Source organism: Cervus canadensis, chromosome 2 (genome assembly GCF_019320065.1).
Source record: "Cervus canadensis isolate Bull #8, Minnesota chromosome 2, ASM1932006v1, whole genome shotgun sequence".
In the NCBI taxonomy this organism is placed as follows: Eukaryota; Metazoa; Chordata; class Mammalia; order Artiodactyla; family Cervidae; genus Cervus; species Cervus canadensis.
Window position 1 is genome coordinate 6,946,609 of NC_057387.1, and position 17,753 is coordinate 6,964,361.

Genomic DNA, 17,753 nt, shown 5'->3' on the forward strand with positions numbered 1-17,753 from the left:
GCCCCCTCACTGCTCCTCAGCCTCAGCACGTGTGTTCTGGCCCCAGGGCCTTTGCACTGCTGCTGTTTCTCCCTAGAATACTCCTCCCCCGTCACCTGCTTGGCTAACTCCCTCACTCCCTCAAGCCTCTGCTCATCTCTCCATCCCACCCGGTCTCATCTTGACCACTTTATCCATGGCTGCAACTTTTCCACCCCCTCCCTTCCCTTCACCCTACCAGACCTTTCCTCATAACACCTTCAGGTAGAAAATCTGTCTAATGTTTGGCGTCTCCACCACTAGACAGAAGCTCCATGAGGGCTCATTGTGGTTATACGTGCTCCATGGATACCTACTGAGCAAATGACTAACTTCCTCCCAGGTTTTGTAGGCCTTGGCTGTGGTCCCTGGGTGGTGCGTGGAGGCAGACTATTCAGAGAGACCCTACAGGAAATGCTTCCATCTGTGCTCCTTTCACCTTCTTCTCCTGAATCCCACCTGGGCTCCACTTTGAATCAGGGTGTCCTATGGCCGCTTCATGTTGATGTGTGGCAAAAACCATCACAATATTGTAAAGTAATTACCCTCAATTAAAATTAATTAATTAATTAAAAAAATAAAAACTGATAAATCAGGGTACATGCTGATGAAAGAAACCCCCACTAATCTGCCACATGCCACATGTTCCTGACTCCCGAGTCACAAATGCACCTGTGTTTGCTTCCCAGAAGACGAATTTTTCAGTGGTGAACACGGAATGGATTTGCTGATTGAAGATCAGCTTCTGAGACACAACCAGCTGCTGACCAGCGCCACCCGGAGGCCAGCAGCCACCGGTCACAGAGCCGCTGTGACAACTGATGCTGGTACCACCAGCGCGGGCGCTCCGACCACAGCCCTGCCTTCCGCACGGCCGCCGGCCTCCACCTCAGCCCCCAGCGCCCCTGACCCTACAGTCTCTGCCTCGGTCGAACAGTTCTCAACACCGCTCCAGACGACCTCCGTGTCTCCAGATCCCACGGGGGAGGCAGTCCCTACACCTCTCACTCAGGTACCAGCTACCACCGTGGCCCAGACAGCCACCCAGCAACCGCCAGCCTCAGCTCCTCCGTCAGTGGCTCCTGGGGATGCATTTGTGGAGGCGACACACACAGCCCCAGTGCCTCCCCCTCCAGTCAGGACAGACTCACCAGGGGGAGATTCTGCTGCCGGGCAGGGCACAGTGCCCGCTGGCCCCACCCTGAGCCCCGAGGAAGAAGATGACATACGCAATGTCATAGGTGAGTTCCTTCTACCTGGCTTGGGTCTCCTGCTCAAGTGAAAGGCTGAGCCTGAAAATAGCTTGAAAGGAGAGGGGGGAGTCAGAGGCTCCAACCGCTTCATAAAGAAAGCCAAGTGGAGTTACGCCTTGGGCAATGATCAGTTTTAACATCTAGGGTCTGTATTCAAAATGTGCCCGTGACAAGAGTGGAAAATTCCTTTCTAGAATAAAATTAGTGGAGCTAAGATCTCAGCTTCATTAATAAGTTTTATAAACATTTGTCCAATGCTAGTGTACTAGGCTTTGTGATGGGTGTCGGATATTTGGTTACTTAGTGATGACTACGTTTTCTGCAATATGTTTACCAGGCCATGAACTAACAAGAGATTCTTATGTGTGTGTAGGCGGGGGGATTCCAGATTATTAAAGGAGGGAACAGGGAAATAGTGAGCCCCAGGGAACAAATCTCATTAGCCCCTGGCCTTAGAAAGCATGGGAACATCATGGCATCGTGTGATAAGCGATGTAACAGAGGAGTGGAGAGACGGGGGAAGAGGGAGCTGCAGAGTGGCCTGGCAGCTGAGAAGGTTGGGAAAGCTTTCCTAAGAAGGTATCCTTTGAGCTGAGTTTTGAAGGATGAACAGGAGTTTGCTAAGTGGAAAAGGAAAGTCTTCTCACTGGGTAGGTCTAAATGAACAGAGTGTGTTCCAGAAACAGAGGCTATAGCCCTGCTCTGTGCCTGGAAGCTCCATGGCCGAAAGATGACTCTGAGAACAGTGAAATGGGAAAGTGTGTGTGTGTTTCTGGGGGCGGGGAGGGGGGGGTGCAGCTAGGAAAGGAAGTGGGACTTGGCCACAGATGGCTTTTTCAAAAAGACTTAAACATTCATTAAGTCACCATCAACACTGATTGAAAAATAACACTATTGAATCATAATTTCATTAAAAATATACTTGAGTTGGCAGAGATGTGATTTGCCTTATACCTTTCTTCCCCCTCTTCCCATTTTCAGCCCCGTTGGCAGCCTCTTTCCCAGTTCCTCCTCAGAATAAGGTGCCAGCAGCCAGACGCCTGGTTATAGCCTAGTCTCCGCTGTGGAGAGCTATGTGACCTTGGCCAAATCTCTGCCCTTCTGCGGGTCTCAGAAATTAGAAATTTACTAAAGATTCTTTCCTCAATTGGGAATCCCTGATAGCTCAGTGGGTAAAGAATCTGCCTGCAATGCAGGAGACCCCGGTTTGATTCCTGGGTTGGGACGATCCGCTGGAGAAGGGATAGGCTACCCTCTCCAGAATTCTTGGGCTTCCCTTGTAGCTCAGCTGGAAAAAAAGTTTCCGCAGTTATATCCTGTAGTAAGTGTATCAGGCCATGATATAGCAAGGAATTCTTATTGGGTGAAAAAAAATCCCAAAGTAATAACAAGGAAATAACTAGTCATATGGACCCCAGGGCAAAATCTCATGAACCTTGGCCAGGAGAAAGCTAAGCAAGAAGACAGTTCTTGAGCCACAGAGGTTGGAGTGGGAGGAAAGAATGTTTTTCTTTTTGTCTCTTTCACTGTCAGGGTGGGAGCAAACTGACCCCAGAGTAAAAGATCCATTTCTCACTGCATGGAGAATCAGTTCTGAAGCTGTGGCTCTTGCTCAATTTCTGCAGAATGCCCCAGGGTCCAAGCAAAGGGTCCACTTCCACACTGGCTCTGGGCAACCTTGACCTTGCTCATGGGCCCACAGACCCTGAGCCCAGCACCCCATCTCCCCACTGCCACGGGAGTGCACTCCCCAGGGCCCCATACCTCTACCACTCAGGTGACAGGGACAGTTCCTCCAGAAACTTAGCCAGCTGCTCACCACTATCGCTTCACAGATGGGTGGAGTACAGGCTACAGGTAGGTCCACACACCTTGTATGTCCTCAGGGATGGTGTTTGCCCCACTAGGAAACTCTTCCCTTGGTGACTTCCTAGCCAGTAGGAGAGGGGTTTCCCTGGAGGCTCAGATAGTAAAGAATCTGCCTGTAATGCAGGAGACCTGTAATGTTCGATCCCTGGGTTGGGAAGATCCCCTGGAGAAGGGAATGGCTACCCACTCCAGTATCCTTGCCTGGAGAATTCCACGGACAGAGGAGCCTGGTGGGCCATAGTCCATAGGGTTGCAGAGTCAGACACGACTAAGTGACTAACACTTTCACTTTAAGCCACTGAGTTCTCCACCGTCTCCACAACCCACCTGCCTCCCCTGGGTGTCGCCACCAGCGACATCTTTCTGTAGTTCTTAGGTCTCAGGATTCCGCCTCCTTCATTAGCCTTCATTAGCCTGACTGAGATGCCGATGCCCAGACAAGAAAAACCCCGTGTCCTGGCAGTTGTTTACCTGGCAGTAGGAGCAGGAGATGGCATACACTTTCTCTTGTTGTTCAGTGTTCTGTTCGCCCAGAAAAACATTGTCACAGAGGGGCTTCCCTGGTGGCTCAGTGGTAAAGAACCCGCTTGCCAATGCAGGAGACACAGGAGACAGTTCCTTGGGAAGATCCCCTGGGGAAGGAAATGGCAACCCACTCCAGTATTCTTGCCTGGGGACTGCCATGGACAGAGGAGCCTGGCGGGCTACAGTCCGTGGGGTTGCAAAAGAGTCGGACACAACTGAGCGACTATACAACAGAAGATGTCAGCTTCTACTTAAAGACTGGCCTGTGGGATTTTTCAAAAGAGCTGGGGTTCTTTTTTAAATTTTATTTTATGTTGGAACATGGTTGATTAACAGTGTTATGTTAACTTCAGGTGTGCGGTACAGTGATTCAGTTATACATGTGTCGATGCCAATTCTTATTCAAATTCTTTTCCCGTTAGGTTATTACACAATGCTGAGCAGAGTTCCCTGTACTGTGCAGTAGGTCCTTGTTAGTTATCTGCTTTAAATACAGCAGTGTATAAATGTCCCAAACTCCCTAACTGTCCCTTCCCCTCAACCTTTCTCCTGATGATTACAAATTCATTCTCTGTGACTCTATTTCTGTTTTGTAAATAAGTTCATTTGCATAATTTTTTTTTAGATTTCGATATGTGCCTTTCTCTGACTTCTTTCACTTAATATGATAAACTCTAGGTCCATCCACGTTGCTGCAAATGGCATTATTTCATTCTTTTTAACAGCTGAGTATTATTCCATTGTGTATATGGACCACATCTTCTTTATCCATCTGTCTTACACAGAGGATGTAAGTTTCTGCTTAAAGACTGGCCTGTAGGATTTTTTTCAGAAGATCTGGGATTCTTGCCTCTTGTATCTACTGCAGAAAAAAAACACAGGGACATGGACACAGATATAAGTGTTTCTTCAAATGCCAAGGGGTGAAAAGAGGGGGTGGCACAGAGAGAAGGCAATGTGGAGTCTTGGCAGGTTTTCTCAGGAATCATTTTCAATCACGCATTGCTGCCACATGCTTCTCTCAGGCTGCTGTTAGTGTGGATGGGATTTCTTCTCTGGAACCTTCTCAGCACACTTCCTGCCTGCCTGTGCCTGGCCAAGTAAGACTATATGTAGCCTTCAGTTAAATAAAAATCATTTGTCTGAAACCAGCACATGCCACTTACTTGCTACCTGTGAAAGGTTGTTTGCTGTTTAATGAACCTGGCAATTTTGAGTTTCAGCTGTTTGAATGGTTTTAAATGGGGCTGCTTTTAGAAGGAACATCCTATCCTGTGGTTTCCAAACCTGGTTTTGTGATGCCCTAAAATGTCCACCAGTTTCCCCAGGGGAATTGTAAAACTCTCAGAAATATTCCAAAAACAAACAGAATTAACTTTTGGCCAAAGCATAGTTGCTCTAGGACAAGAGAGGAAAAACACAGTCAGTGCTGGGAGCTGGGCTCCGGGAGGGAAGGGAGGGGACTGGTCACCAGCCTTGGTGGCGTGGGGAGCGCTGGTCAGGCTGCCATAGAGGACGAGAACACTGGCGCCCCATGGCCAAGGCTCTGCAGAGTCCCAGACCTTATGGACCACGATGCGTGTTGTAGGAGAGGCTGGTTTGGGGCAGAGCAGGGAGGAGCAAAGAGGACAATCAGGATGACAGCAATACCAGAGAGCCTGCCTCATGGCTGAACCTAGAAACGGGATCTGATGAAGACCGCCTCTTCCACAAAGTAAATGGCCGTGACAACCCCCGAGGCCTGGCCAGCCACGCTGACTGTGGGCCCGAGACGGCCTGAGGGAGGTGGTGCCGACATGGGCAGGGCAGTGCCGGCCAGAGCCTCCACAGCGCCCAGACTCAGTACCGAGGACTGTCCCGTCGGCGGCCCGGAGTCACGTGACAGGCACCTTTGCTGGCCCAGCTCCACAGACACACCCCGCTCTCACTGTGCTGATCAGGCCCCTGAAACCACAAGGAGCCTCTGTCAGGACACAGAGGCCGCTGGCCCTAAAAACACAAGTATAAAGTGGAGCAGCTCCCTGTAAATGGATCACAAATATAAAGTGGAGCAGCTCCCTGTAAATGGATCACAAATATAAAGTGGAGAGGCTCCCTGTAAATGGATAGGGAGGAGTCTGCGCCTGCCTGCAGGGATACAGGCCACTCCTAATTCACTCGGCCCTCCGGTGCACTGGCTGGGAAACAGACTGCCCTCTGGTCACTCCCACCGAGGTGTCACCGGCAGGGGCTGCAGGGACTAGAGTGGACAGGTCTGGCAAGCGGCAAGGTGTGTGGTCCAGGGGAGGCTGTGTCTGATTCTGACTGTGGAGCTCCATCTCCAAGTGTGGCCACCAGGGCAGAGCTGACAGCGTGAGCCTCTGCAGGGGTGTGGAGGGCACCCATGGCGCTGGCCCAGACCGGGAGACATAAGGGAGAGGGCCTGATGATGAAGGGGGTAGGACAGCAGGACTTACATCTAAAGGTGTTAGAGAAGGTTCTAGGCAGAGGAGCAACGTTCGCATTTGTCAGTACCGCGCTGAAGGACAGTGCTGGGTGCGGACGATGTGCAGGCGCTGTAGGTGCTGGGCCTACAAAAGCGGGTGAGGCAGGGTCCCTGACCTGGGGTTGTGCACAAGCTCATCTATGAGACCCAGAAACACAGTTTCAATTCAGGTGGTGGGTGGCGTTCAGCTGTTCATTCATGTCTGACTCTGCAACCCCATGGACTGTAGACCGCCAGGCTCTTCTGTCCATGGGGTTCTCCAGGCAAGAATACTGGAGTGAGTTGCTATTTCCTCCTCCAGGCAATCTTCCCGACCCAGGGATTGAACCCACTACTCCTGTGGCTCCTGAATTGGCAGGTAAATTCTTTACCATGGAGCCACCAGGCAAACCCAATTTTAACTCAGGGTGGTGAGCAGATGCATAGAGTGCTTTGTGGTCAGAGGGACTCTCTTCTGGAAAGAGAAGTTGACCTAGCTGTCTTGAGGGATGAGGCAAAACCAGCCAGGAAGGAAGGTGGCATTGCACTCAGAAGGACCAGAATCAACAAGAGCCCCAGCAGTGACCCATTTTAGTTAGGGCTGACTACACATTTTGTTGAGCCCAGTGCAAAATGAAAACATGGAGTCCCAGTTCAAAAAGCCAGATGGAAAGTGCCATTGAAGATAGTGAATATAAAGCTGTTTCCTTTGTTCTCTGATCTCTCTGTCTCTCTCTTTCGCTTGGTTTTCTTCTTTGCCACTTCATGCCATTTTAAGTAAAGAAATGTTTTTTAAAAAACTTAAATAACTGGCATGAATTTTATCATTCATGTTTATATTGTGCACTCCAGTTTTCAATGCAAAGATAAGATCATTTATCTCCTGTGTGGAGTCCACCAAGATGATGCAGTTTGTTTTTCATGGCTTCTATGTTCCTGCGTATTTTGTTCTTAGCAGACCAGTGGAAATGCTGCGCAAAACAAACTCAGCTCTTTCTCTTCTTAATATGCTCACGCTCTACCCCCACTCCCTACATTTGGCTCCCTGAATAAGGAAGACTAACAGAAAAGGAACTGTGAGTTGCCCTATCTTTCCCTCTTCTATAACATTTTCAGCATGAGTTATTGCCTACTGCAAGGAAATAACACAAGTAAGAAAGAATATAATGGGATTACTTGGTAATTCATGGTTCTCAGAATACTGCTGCCTTCTTTCTGCATTCAGAGTTCTGTTTAGAATGGCAAGTGTGGCCTCTGGGGCCGTGACGCCCCGCCCACTCAGTCACAGGGACAACACACCTTCCTTGCCCCATTGTCCTATTAGATTCTAACTATAAAATAAAAATCCAAACTAAAATGATTAAGAATTACAAGATGGCAATAGCAGAGCTTTAAAAAGGTATTGCCCGGTTCACATGTCCATGAAGCTACCTCCAGGCATGGCGCCCATGGGGAGTATGAGCAGTTAGGTATGGGCAAGAGATCTCAAAGCTGGCAACCTGAGGGCCAAATGCACCCCAAGACGTCTTGTCAGCCTTAAACTTGAATGCCTTTAGGTCAGCTGCTCTTCCAATCCACCCCAGTCTCTGTTGTTACTCATCGTCTCATACTCAGCCTGCTTCACCCATTTCCATCGCACCTGGCCCCTAGAGGCATCTGAGTTCGAGAACTCTGATTGAGGGGAGATGGCAAGAAGTGATGGCGTTGAAGGAGGGGCTGATGTGCTGGAATAGGACCTAGGGCTTCCTGCAGCAGCTGGTGATGGTGAGTTAAGGGTTTAAGCAGAGAAGCAGCTCAGGACTTCTGGAGGCAGGGGGTGGATGGGTTAGAAGGGGTTAGAGATGAGCAATAGAAACCACCAGTGTAACTGGAGTGATCCAGGCAAGGGACAGTGAGGTCTAAGCTAAGCACAGAGGTGGAGTGGAAGAGCTGAGAAGTGAAGAAGTGGGAGACGGTGACCAATGGGGCCGTGTGTGGAGGAGAGGTGGACAGCAGGGAGACCCAAGATTCCCGGCTTGGTGAATGGTGCGCCATGCCTTTCTCCTGGACAGGAAGTACAGGAGGAACAGGCTGTGAATGGAAGCAAATGAATTCCTTTTTGAATCCATTAAGTCTGAGGAATTAGGAGGACACTCAGGAGGGAAGTGTCTCATAAGGGGGTGGCTACCTGGTGCTCGGTAACAAAGTCTGGGCTGAGTGAGAGCCAAGTGTGCCTGGGGAATACAGGAAGAAAAAGAGGAAGATGAGGGGCTGGAACTGGGGCTCTGAGAGATGACATGTGCATCGTGGGCAGAAAAGAGAACCAGCCAAAGCCAGCCTGGCCTGGGTGGTGAGTGGGAACCGGGAGAGGGGGGTAGGATTACCGAGTGTGTGAGGGGGCTGGTGGCTGGGGCACAGGACAGGCTTGGCTAGGATGAAAGGACCAGAGGGCATCCCCAGTGGCCACTGTGCAAGCACTTAAGGCAGCCACCTGGTGAGGGGTGGAGGAGTGCGTCGGGGCTGCTCCACCCTGTAGGGGAGGCCGGCCACGTGACAGCCATAACTGGGAGCCCTAGAGGCAGAGGGGGCCTCTTGTTTGCTGACTTCTTTTTGTTGGATGGCAAGATTGAGCAGCTTGATGAGAGGAAAAGCCCCTACAGACCCTGGGAACCTTTGAAGCAGGGCCAGCTGCCTCCCAAGACCATTGATGATGAGATGAGTTAGTACATAGAGACAGCTTAGGAAATGTTCCCTGTCACCATACTTTGGGGGAAAACTTCTGAGCTGCAGGCAGAAGCATTCTCTTTTCTCCACAGTGCCTTTGAACTCTCTCCCTTCTTTCTCTCATTACCCTCGAAAAGGAATAAACACATGGCTTCTTCTCTCCAAGGCTGCCAAGGGTGGAAGTATCTGAATGGCCCCAGACTCTCAGACCGTAGTGATGGGCCTGGGCTCATGGTTTCCTGACCTCCCTTGAACTTGTCTTCACATGCTCTCAGACCACGCATACTTATCACTCTTTTTCTGCCTGTGCTGGACCCCACTGTGTGTTGCTGGCATTTGCTCTATCTGAGGGCATATGGTGATACATCCTGAGGTCCTGGGTGTCGGGACTTGGAAGCAATAAGCTGAGACTCCCTTCTTCCTACAGAAATAGAGATGCTTGACTCCAGAAGCAGACTCCATCTGTTTTAGTTTCCTATGCCTCCTGTAACAAATTACCACAAACTTCATGGCTTAAACAAAAGAAACTTATTCTCGAATGTTCTGGAGACCAGAAGGCTGAAATGAGTCTTACAGGGCTAAAATCAAGCTGTCAGGAGGCTGGTTGCTTCCTGAGGCTGCAAGGGATGGTCGAGTCCTTGCCTTTTCTAGCCTCAGGTAGCTGCCAGTGTCCCTTGGCTTGGGGCCACCTCCTCATCCTTCCTGTGCTTCCATCATCAGGTGCCTCCTCTTCTGCAGTCAAATCTCCCTCTGCCTCCCTGTTAACGAGGTTACTTATGACTGTGATTAGGATGCCCCTGAGTAATACAGGCTAGTCTCCCCCCTCCCCTGGCCACCCTCCATCACAGCATCCCTGATGGAATCACGTCCGCAAACTCTCTTTTGCCATATATAGTCCCATTCACAGGTTCCAGGATTAGGAGTTGGATACCTTTGGAAGACAATACTCAACCTGCCATACCATTCTCCAAGCGTGCTCATGATGTAGGGAGGGCATATATTTTGCTTGTTTTTCTGTGGAAGAAATGAAAGCTCTGTGACTTTTCAGGTGGAACACAGACCTTAGGGGTCAGCAGCAGGACCAAGAGCAATGCCAGGCCTCTGGCTGCAAAGTGGGGGCATGTTCTCTAGCTTCACATTAAGGTCCTATCACTGCAGAGCCTTAGTGCTGAGACAGAACCCTGTAGGGGTTTGGAAGCTGCCTGGGGCAATGCAGTGCATTGACGCTTAGACGAGTCCCAGCTTCCAAGAGCTCATCTGCAGTTTCCACGTCTGGGCAGGAAGGTGGCATAGCCATAGCGACCCTGACAGGAACCCCTGGCCTCTCACGGCCGCTTGTGAGGCTCTGAGTCTTGGCTGGAGTCTGCCTCTGATGCAGGGGGTTGGGTCCTCACTGAGCTTTTCCAGGGGAAGGGGGCAAGTAAAAATGCCCCTCTCCGGGCATGGCAGGCTAGGGCTCACCTTAGTTCTAAGGAAGCACAGCTGCTCCGCTGGCAGCCAGGGTCCCACTCAGCGCCAGGGAATGAGATATTTTCCATCAGCCCTCTGCTGCCCAGGCTCAGCGAGATTCTCCTGTTTTATTGTCTCAAGCAGATGAGCTCAGTTGTGGGGGAATGAGGGTTTGGCTGGTAGGCTGTGCTGTTTGTCTTACAGAGACCAAAACCTTCCCCTCTCTGTCAGATCAGGACCTAATAAACCCCACACAGAGATGCCTGAACCCTGCCAATTGCACCCAACTGCGGGGCCTGCCTGGGAAACAATGTTTATCCTGCTTTCAGACGCCTGGCTGCCCCAGGCTCGGGGCCAAGGGCACAGCGCCTGCCCCGTCCTGCCAGCTCAGACCACTAATGGGGGAGCAGGAGGGATGGAACAGACTGAAATAGTTTGGAAACAGGGGTGGCCTGGAGTTTAGAGAGCCCTGAATCTGAACCGTGGGCTCTTGCTCTTTGGACCTGTGTGAGTGTCAGGGGCAGATTCCTCTCATCGCTGTTGCCTGTCCGTGAGCCAGTGTTGATGGCAGGTGAGGGAGGGGGTATTCTGCTGGTCCCAGCTGCCAGGAGGAGGAAGAGTGTGAAGTCAAAGTGTTAGCTGCTCATTCATGTCTGACTCTTTGCGACCCCATGGACTGTAGCTCGCCAGGTTTCTCTGTCCATGGAATTCTCCTGATAAGAATACTGGAGTGGGTAGCCATTCCCTTCTCCAGGGGATCTTCCTGACCCAGGGATCAAACCCAGGTCTTCTACACTGTAGGCTGATTCTTACCATCTAAGCCACCAGAGAGGAGGAGGAAGTTGTAAAAGCTGGATTAATGTGCTTCTCCCACTGCCCTCTCTTCCCATCTCCTTCATAATCCATTAATGCAGAGACAAAAAGAGCAAAGAGCAAAAAGACATGCTCTCAGTAAGCGGTCACGTTATTTTAGTATCATTCGGGGCCATGTTCAATATAATAATACTGCATAGTAAGCATGCAGGCAGGCTTTCAATTTGATTTACAAACCAGCATGGCTATGGGGCTTCCCAGGTGGCACAGTGGTAGAGAATCCACCTGCCAGTGCAGGAGATGCAAGAGATGGGGTTCTGATCCCTTGGGCATGAAGATTCCCTGGAGTAGGAAACAGCAACCCACTGCAGTATTCTTGCCTGGAAAATCCCACGGACAGAGGAGCCTGGCAGGCTACAGTCTGTGGGATTGTAAAAAGTGGAACACGACTGAGCAACTGCATGTGTGCACGCACACACACATGCACGTGCACACACACGCACACACGCATGCACGCACACACGTGCACGCATGGGCACACATACACATGCACGCACACACACACACATGCACACGTGCACACACATGGGCACACATACGCATGCACACATGCACGCACATACACACATGCACACATGCACACGCACGCATGCATGCACACACACACACACACACACGTGATCCTAGCGGTCTTTGAGGATGTCTCATGGGGTCACCCAGGAGGGCGTGGCAGAGTGCCTGTCCTATTAAAGCAGACCTGACCTTTGAAGGAGGCTCCTACAGCCCAGAACAAGCTCCTTATGTGGGAACTTGGTCCCAGGCCTCTCCAGTTCCAGAATGGGGTCCTGGCACCCTGCTCATAGGGGCGTGGGCTTGAGGACAGCTCTCTAGGACCCAGCAGGTGGGCCTCAGGGACATGACATCCCCTGCACGGTCAGGGCTGGTCTCTGCCGCTGGCCTGGGCCAACCTCCTTGGGGCAGCCCAGTAGCTGGTGAAGCTCTATGTTCCTGGTCAGGCAGAGTCCTCTCCTCTGGGCACCTTTCTCATGCTGCCATGTATTCATCCGAGTTTCAGAGCATCTGCTCAGTGCCTATGGCCTGTCAGACACTGTGTCTGAGGCCCAAGGACACAAAGGGGATAGCCACAGCCCCTACCCCCTGGGGTTTATGCTTGAGGTGGGGATGGGCATTGAATCAGGAGAGAGATGCACAGGCATTGTCAAAACAGAGGATGACATGTCCTGTAAGAGAGGTACATTCACGATACTGTGGGAGCAGGATGGAATCCAACAGGGGGATAGAATGGCTTTTCAGAGGAGAAAGTGGTGTCAGAAAAGCACATGGGAGCTTAGATCCCTGAGGGATGAGTTCGTAGGACTGAGAAGAGGTCAGCAGGAGCAAAGCGTGGTGGCATGAGCGTGGACAGGATGGTGGCAGTGGACGGCTCCATCAGAGTAGACTACAGGATGAATACGGGGCTTCCCAGGGGGCGCTAGTGGTAAAGAACCTGCCTGCCAGTGCAGGAGACAGAAGAGATGCAGGTTCGATCCCTGGGTCTGGAAAATCTGGTGTCAGAGCTGGCACCCCCTCCAGTATCCTTGCCTGAAGAATCCCATGGACAGAGGAGCCTGGTGGGCTACAGCCCATGGGGTCCCAAAGAGTCTGACACAACTGAGTGACGGAGCACCGCTTGGACAGATGAGAGGAAGAGCAGGGGGGCAAACATCTGCTGTCACACAGGCCTATAGAAGCCTGTGGAGGAGGTCAGACTCCAGGAGGGGCAGCCAGCAAGGGTCTTAGGGGTGGGGCATTCTTCGATCATTCTAACCCCTCCATCCACCTCTCCTCCATCAGGAAGGTGCAAGGACACCCTCTCCACCATCACAGGGCCGACTACACAAAACACATATGGGCGGAATGAGGGGGCCTGGATGAAGGACCCCCTGGCCAAAGATGAGCGGATTTACGTAACCAATTATTACTATGGCAACACCCTGGTAGAGTTCCGGAACCTGGAGAACTTCAAACAAGGTACGTGCTACAGGTCCAACTCAAGGGAGGGTCTTCCTTCTCCACTGTCCTCTGTCTTAATCATGACCAGATCACCCCTGGTGGAGAGAGTGGAAGGGCAGAACCTTCTTCTGATGGTAGAAGGAACTTCTAGCAATAGGATGTCCCTCTCCCACGCCCCCTTTCATCTTCCAGCCCCTGAGACATGGGACAACCTGAAGTCCAGTCCAGAAGACAGCAGTGATACATCTTCCCTTTCCCGTGGTCCTTGACTGTTTACAAACCATGTTCATGTGTGTTAGCATCTGGATCCTTGAAGTAGCTCAGTGAGGGGAGTGGGAATTGTCATTTATAAATGACAGATGAGGGTGCCTCACAGAAGTAGGAAGTGGCAGAGCCAAGACACAACCCAGGGCTCCAGACCCCAAGCCCGTGGCGCACCCCTCCCTTTGGGCTGCCCCCCTCACTCCCCATGGCGGGTGTCACTGCACCCTCGCCCTGAAGCCTCCTGCCTTCTCACCGCCCGCAGGTCGCTGGAGCAACTCCTACAAGCTCCCCTACAGCTGGATTGGCACAGGCCATGTGGTGTACAATGGCGCCTTCTACTACAACCGGGCCTTCACCCGCAACATCATCAAGTATGACCTGAAGCAGCGCTATGTGGCTGCCTGGGCCATGCTCCACGACGTAGCCTATGAGGAGGCCACGCCCTGGCGGTGGCAGGGCCACTCGGACGTGGACTTTGCTGTGGACGAGAATGGGCTGTGGCTCATCTACCCGGCCCTGGACGACGAGGGCTTCAGCCAGGAGGTCATCGTCCTGAGCAAGCTCAACGCCATGGACCTGAGCACGCAGAAGGAGACCACGTGGCGCACGGGGCTCCGGAGGAATTTCTACGGCAACTGCTTTGTCATCTGCGGGGTGCTGTATGCTGTGGACAGCTACAACCAGCGCAATGCCAACATCTCCTACGCCTTCGACACCCACACCAACACCCAGATCGTCCCCAGGTTGCTGTTTGAGAATGAGTACTCCTACACCACTCAGATAGACTACAACCCCAAGGACCGCCTGCTCTATGCCTGGGACAATGGCCACCAGGTCACCTACCACGTCATCTTCGCCTACTGACACCCCTGTCCCCACAAGCAGAAGTTCAGAGGGGCTGCTGGCACCTTGTGTGTGTGTGTGTGTGCGCGCGTGTGTGTGCGCACGTGTGTGTGCATGTGTTGTTTAAAAAATATATATTATTTTGTATAATATTGCAAATGTAAAATGACAATTTGGGTCTATTTTTTCTATGTGGATTGTAGATCAATCCATTCATGTATGTGCTGGTCTCACCCTCCATGATTTATATTTTTGTGCAAATCAACTTCTCCTTTCGACCAGTAACCACCTTCCTTCAAACCCTCGACCCCTCCAGCTTCCTGATCTCCATCTGAGAAGGTTTCGTCATCAGGGTCTTGCAGGCAGATGGCACCAGGAGCAGGAGTGAAGGAGGCAAGAAGAAGTGCTAAGGGGCGGGAAAATTGTTTTATGTATTGGAGAAGTTTTTGGAAAAAAAAAAAACACAGAAAAAATTGCTTTTTTTTTTTTAATAAAGAAGAAATTAAAAATCACCCCAAATGCGTTTTTGTTTAGCACAGCTATGTCTGACGGGATTACACGCCTCCCCCAGAAGGCGATGAGTCTGTTTCACAGAACCATCTTCATGCTGAGCTGCTCCCAGGCAGCTCCTCTCCCTCCTAATGTGGGGCTCCGTTGCAGGGTTGGGGGGTGGAATTTGGAAAGAGCTTACCCCTGCGGCACTTGCTTTGTGGCACTGATCCCTCCCCGGCTCTTCCACTGTCACACCAGCTTCCTTGATCTGTTTGGCTTTTTTTCTAGTCATTACCCAAGATGTAGGAACCTGTTCATTCCTTAGTCTTCCTCCATGTAGTCTGGTGGTTGGCACCATTGAAAACATAAAGCTGAGTGTGACCTTCACCCTGTACTTCTTAAGAAGCTCACAAACAATCAATCTCCCCCTTTCACACAGTCCTCTCCTCCGCTGATCCTGAACATTCCCATTCAGCCAGCCTTCCTTCCCAGCTTCCCCACCAGAGGAAAGGCCTTCTTCTGAAACAAGGCCCCTGAGGGAGCTGGGTAGACCTGCCATCCCTCCCCATGCACACGTGTAAGTGCCTGCTGCCCACAAGGAGGCCCTTTCCTCCACGTGACACAAATCAGGAGACAGAAGCCTGGGCAGAGACAAGCCCAGTGACAACCAGATGCCGGCCGAGGTGATCACGGAGCGGGCCAACTTCAGTGTCAGCGCGGCCTGGTCCTCCAGAGTCCTCTACGCCATTGCTGCCAGCCCCAGCCACCCACCCCAGACCGTGCCAGGCAGCCGTTCCCAGACATCATCAGAGGGGTGGGAGCCACAGACCCTGGGAGCAGCACCGCAGGCAGTTACAGAGGCGGGGTGCTCTTGAGTGTCCCCCTTTCCAAGGAGGCTTGGGGCCTGGCTGTGGCTCTGTTTGTCCTGGCCTTGGAGGGACATCTTTCTCCCGAGGTTGTGGGTGGTAGGCAGAACCCAAGAATGATGTGGGGAGGCAGTCAGGTCACCACACTGTCCCCACCCTGCACCATCTCTACCTGCACCCCCATAGAGGGAGCAGCTGCTGCCTGCTGAGTCCTAGAGCACAGACACCTCCCACCCTTGTCCCCCCCACCGCCCGGTCATCCCCTCTCTGCACAGTGGGTGGCTTCCACCCCCACCCCGCTAGCAGCTTCCTTCACTTAGACCATTCTAAATAAGGAAAATCCAAATGACTTCACTTTGTCTTGGGGCTGTTTGGGTCAAATTCTCCGGAACAGATGCTAGTGCCTATCAGGCTTGGAGGCAGCAGCAGGGCTTACAAGCCGGGACACGGTATGTCCGGGGTTCAAAAAGACTTTGATGGACGAAAATGGGGGTAGAGTTTCCCACGTCCAGAGGCCTTGCCCAGCTAGAGGAGAGAGAAGCTTTTCCTGCCTAGACTTTGGCCCTTCTGTCAGGCCCCGGTTGGAAACCATAGCAGAGTCAGCATGAGCCCCAGGTCGGGCTGCTCTGAGGGAATGGGGTAAGCCACCAGGAGAGTCACTGGTGGGGAGCTCACATCTTATGGAAATGTTTATCCATCCATCTGTCTATCCAGCCAGCCATCCACCGCCCCCCACCCCACACCCATCCATCTGCTTCCCAGGTGGCTCAGTGGTAAAGAAGCTGCCTGCCAATGCAGGAGATGTAGAAGACGTAGGTTTGATCCCTGGGTCAGGAAGATGCCCTGGAGGAGGAAATGGCAATCCACTCCAGAATTCTTGCCTGGGAAATCCCATGGACAGCGAAACCTGGTGGGCTACCGTCCATGGGGTCGCAGGAATCAGACACGACTGAGCGTGCACACGTGCACACCAGACTCCCAGACGAGGGCTTGTCACCTTGGGTACACCCAGCCCTCCGGGGACCGCACTGCTGGGCGGCCCAGAGCCCAGTGCTGGTTGCGGCCCCTCTCCTGTCTGTGCCTGAATCACAGCTTTCGCACTTTGCTGATCCAGATGAGGCCAGGACCTCCGAATCTGCCTACTCCTCAGGTCTCTGCATCAGCCTCCTGAGGGTTGGGTTGTCCTGCCATGTCGAGAAAGGAAGGTCTCAGACTTCAACTTTCCAGGGCAGACTGGCCTTCAGGGATAAGCCTTAGGAGCAAGCAATGGGGATCAGTAGGATGTGGTCAGGGATCAGGAACGGTCCCTGCTGCTACGGAAAATAATTAGTTGTGGGAGGCCTGGCTCAGAGGTGCAGGTGTAGGGGTCCTAGGACATGAGCCGTGTTCCCTGAAAAGCCAGAGCCTGGGCTGAGGAGCCTAAAGGCCGGAGCGGCAGAGCAAGGACCAGGCAGCCGTATCGCCTACGCCAGAGGAGTAACCATGCAGGCCTGGATCCACGGGCCCCGGATAGGGCTGGTCAGCAGGCAGGAAGGGCAGCTGCCCACCTCCTTGGTGACTCTGGGATCAGGCTCCGACATGGTCACTCATGTGGCTCCTTACCCGAGCATCAGTTTTCCTGCCCTGGCTCCCCTGAGCTCCTCCCGGCCCCTCTGTCAGTTGTCAGGGAACTCCCCGTGCTGGGAGAAACAGCCCCTGGGGATGCCAGCTGCAGCCTATCTGGGCGATCTACTTGCCCCACAGCTGAAATGCCCACTCAGGCCAGGTGAGGATCTGCTCCCCAGGTACCTCCCACACGCCGGAAGGAGGAAGCAGCGGAAGGGGTGACCTCAGGCCTGAAGCTGGGTGGTCGGAAACAGTTCCCCTGAGCACACCCAGGACTTCTCCAAGCAGCTTTCTCATCGCGGGACTGAGTTTCAGAAACATGAAGAATTAGAGAAGGAGTTTTTCAGAAAGTTGAAGAGGTGGAGAAACAGCCAGGTAGGTACTGACCCTCCTGGCCTTTCCCTCACCTGTGAAAGGAAGGGGGTTCTTCCAGCTCTCAGATTTGCGAAGCCTTCTCTGAGCTTTGGAACCCCTCACCTAACCTGGGGCATTTTTTAAAAACTTATTTATAATTGGAGGATAATTGCTTTACAACGTGGTGCTGGTTTCTCCCATTCAGCAGCATGAATCCGCCGT

At 52.2% G+C, this 17,753-nt stretch overlaps 1 protein-coding gene across 5 annotated transcripts in view; it reads left to right on the forward strand.

The window, feature by feature from the left end:
* Positions 1 to 14,726, forward strand: part of OLFML2B (olfactomedin like 2B) — a 45,228-nt gene extending 30,502 nt beyond the window's left edge. For 4 of the 5 annotated variants that reach the window (XM_043450862.1, XM_043450870.1, XM_043450896.1 and 1 more), the window contains exons 6-8: positions 708 to 1,259; positions 12,949 to 13,125; positions 13,634 to 14,726. In XM_043450862.1, coding sequence (XP_043306797.1) covers positions 708 to 1,259; positions 12,949 to 13,125; positions 13,634 to 14,235 — 1,331 coding nt within the window. In that variant the 3' untranslated portion in view covers positions 14,236 to 14,726. The remainder of the gene's footprint in view (positions 1 to 707; positions 1,260 to 12,948; positions 13,126 to 13,633) is intronic. The other variant, XM_043450878.1, reaches the window with a different exon arrangement.
* The last annotated feature ends 3,027 nt before the right edge of the window (positions 14,727 to 17,753 follow it).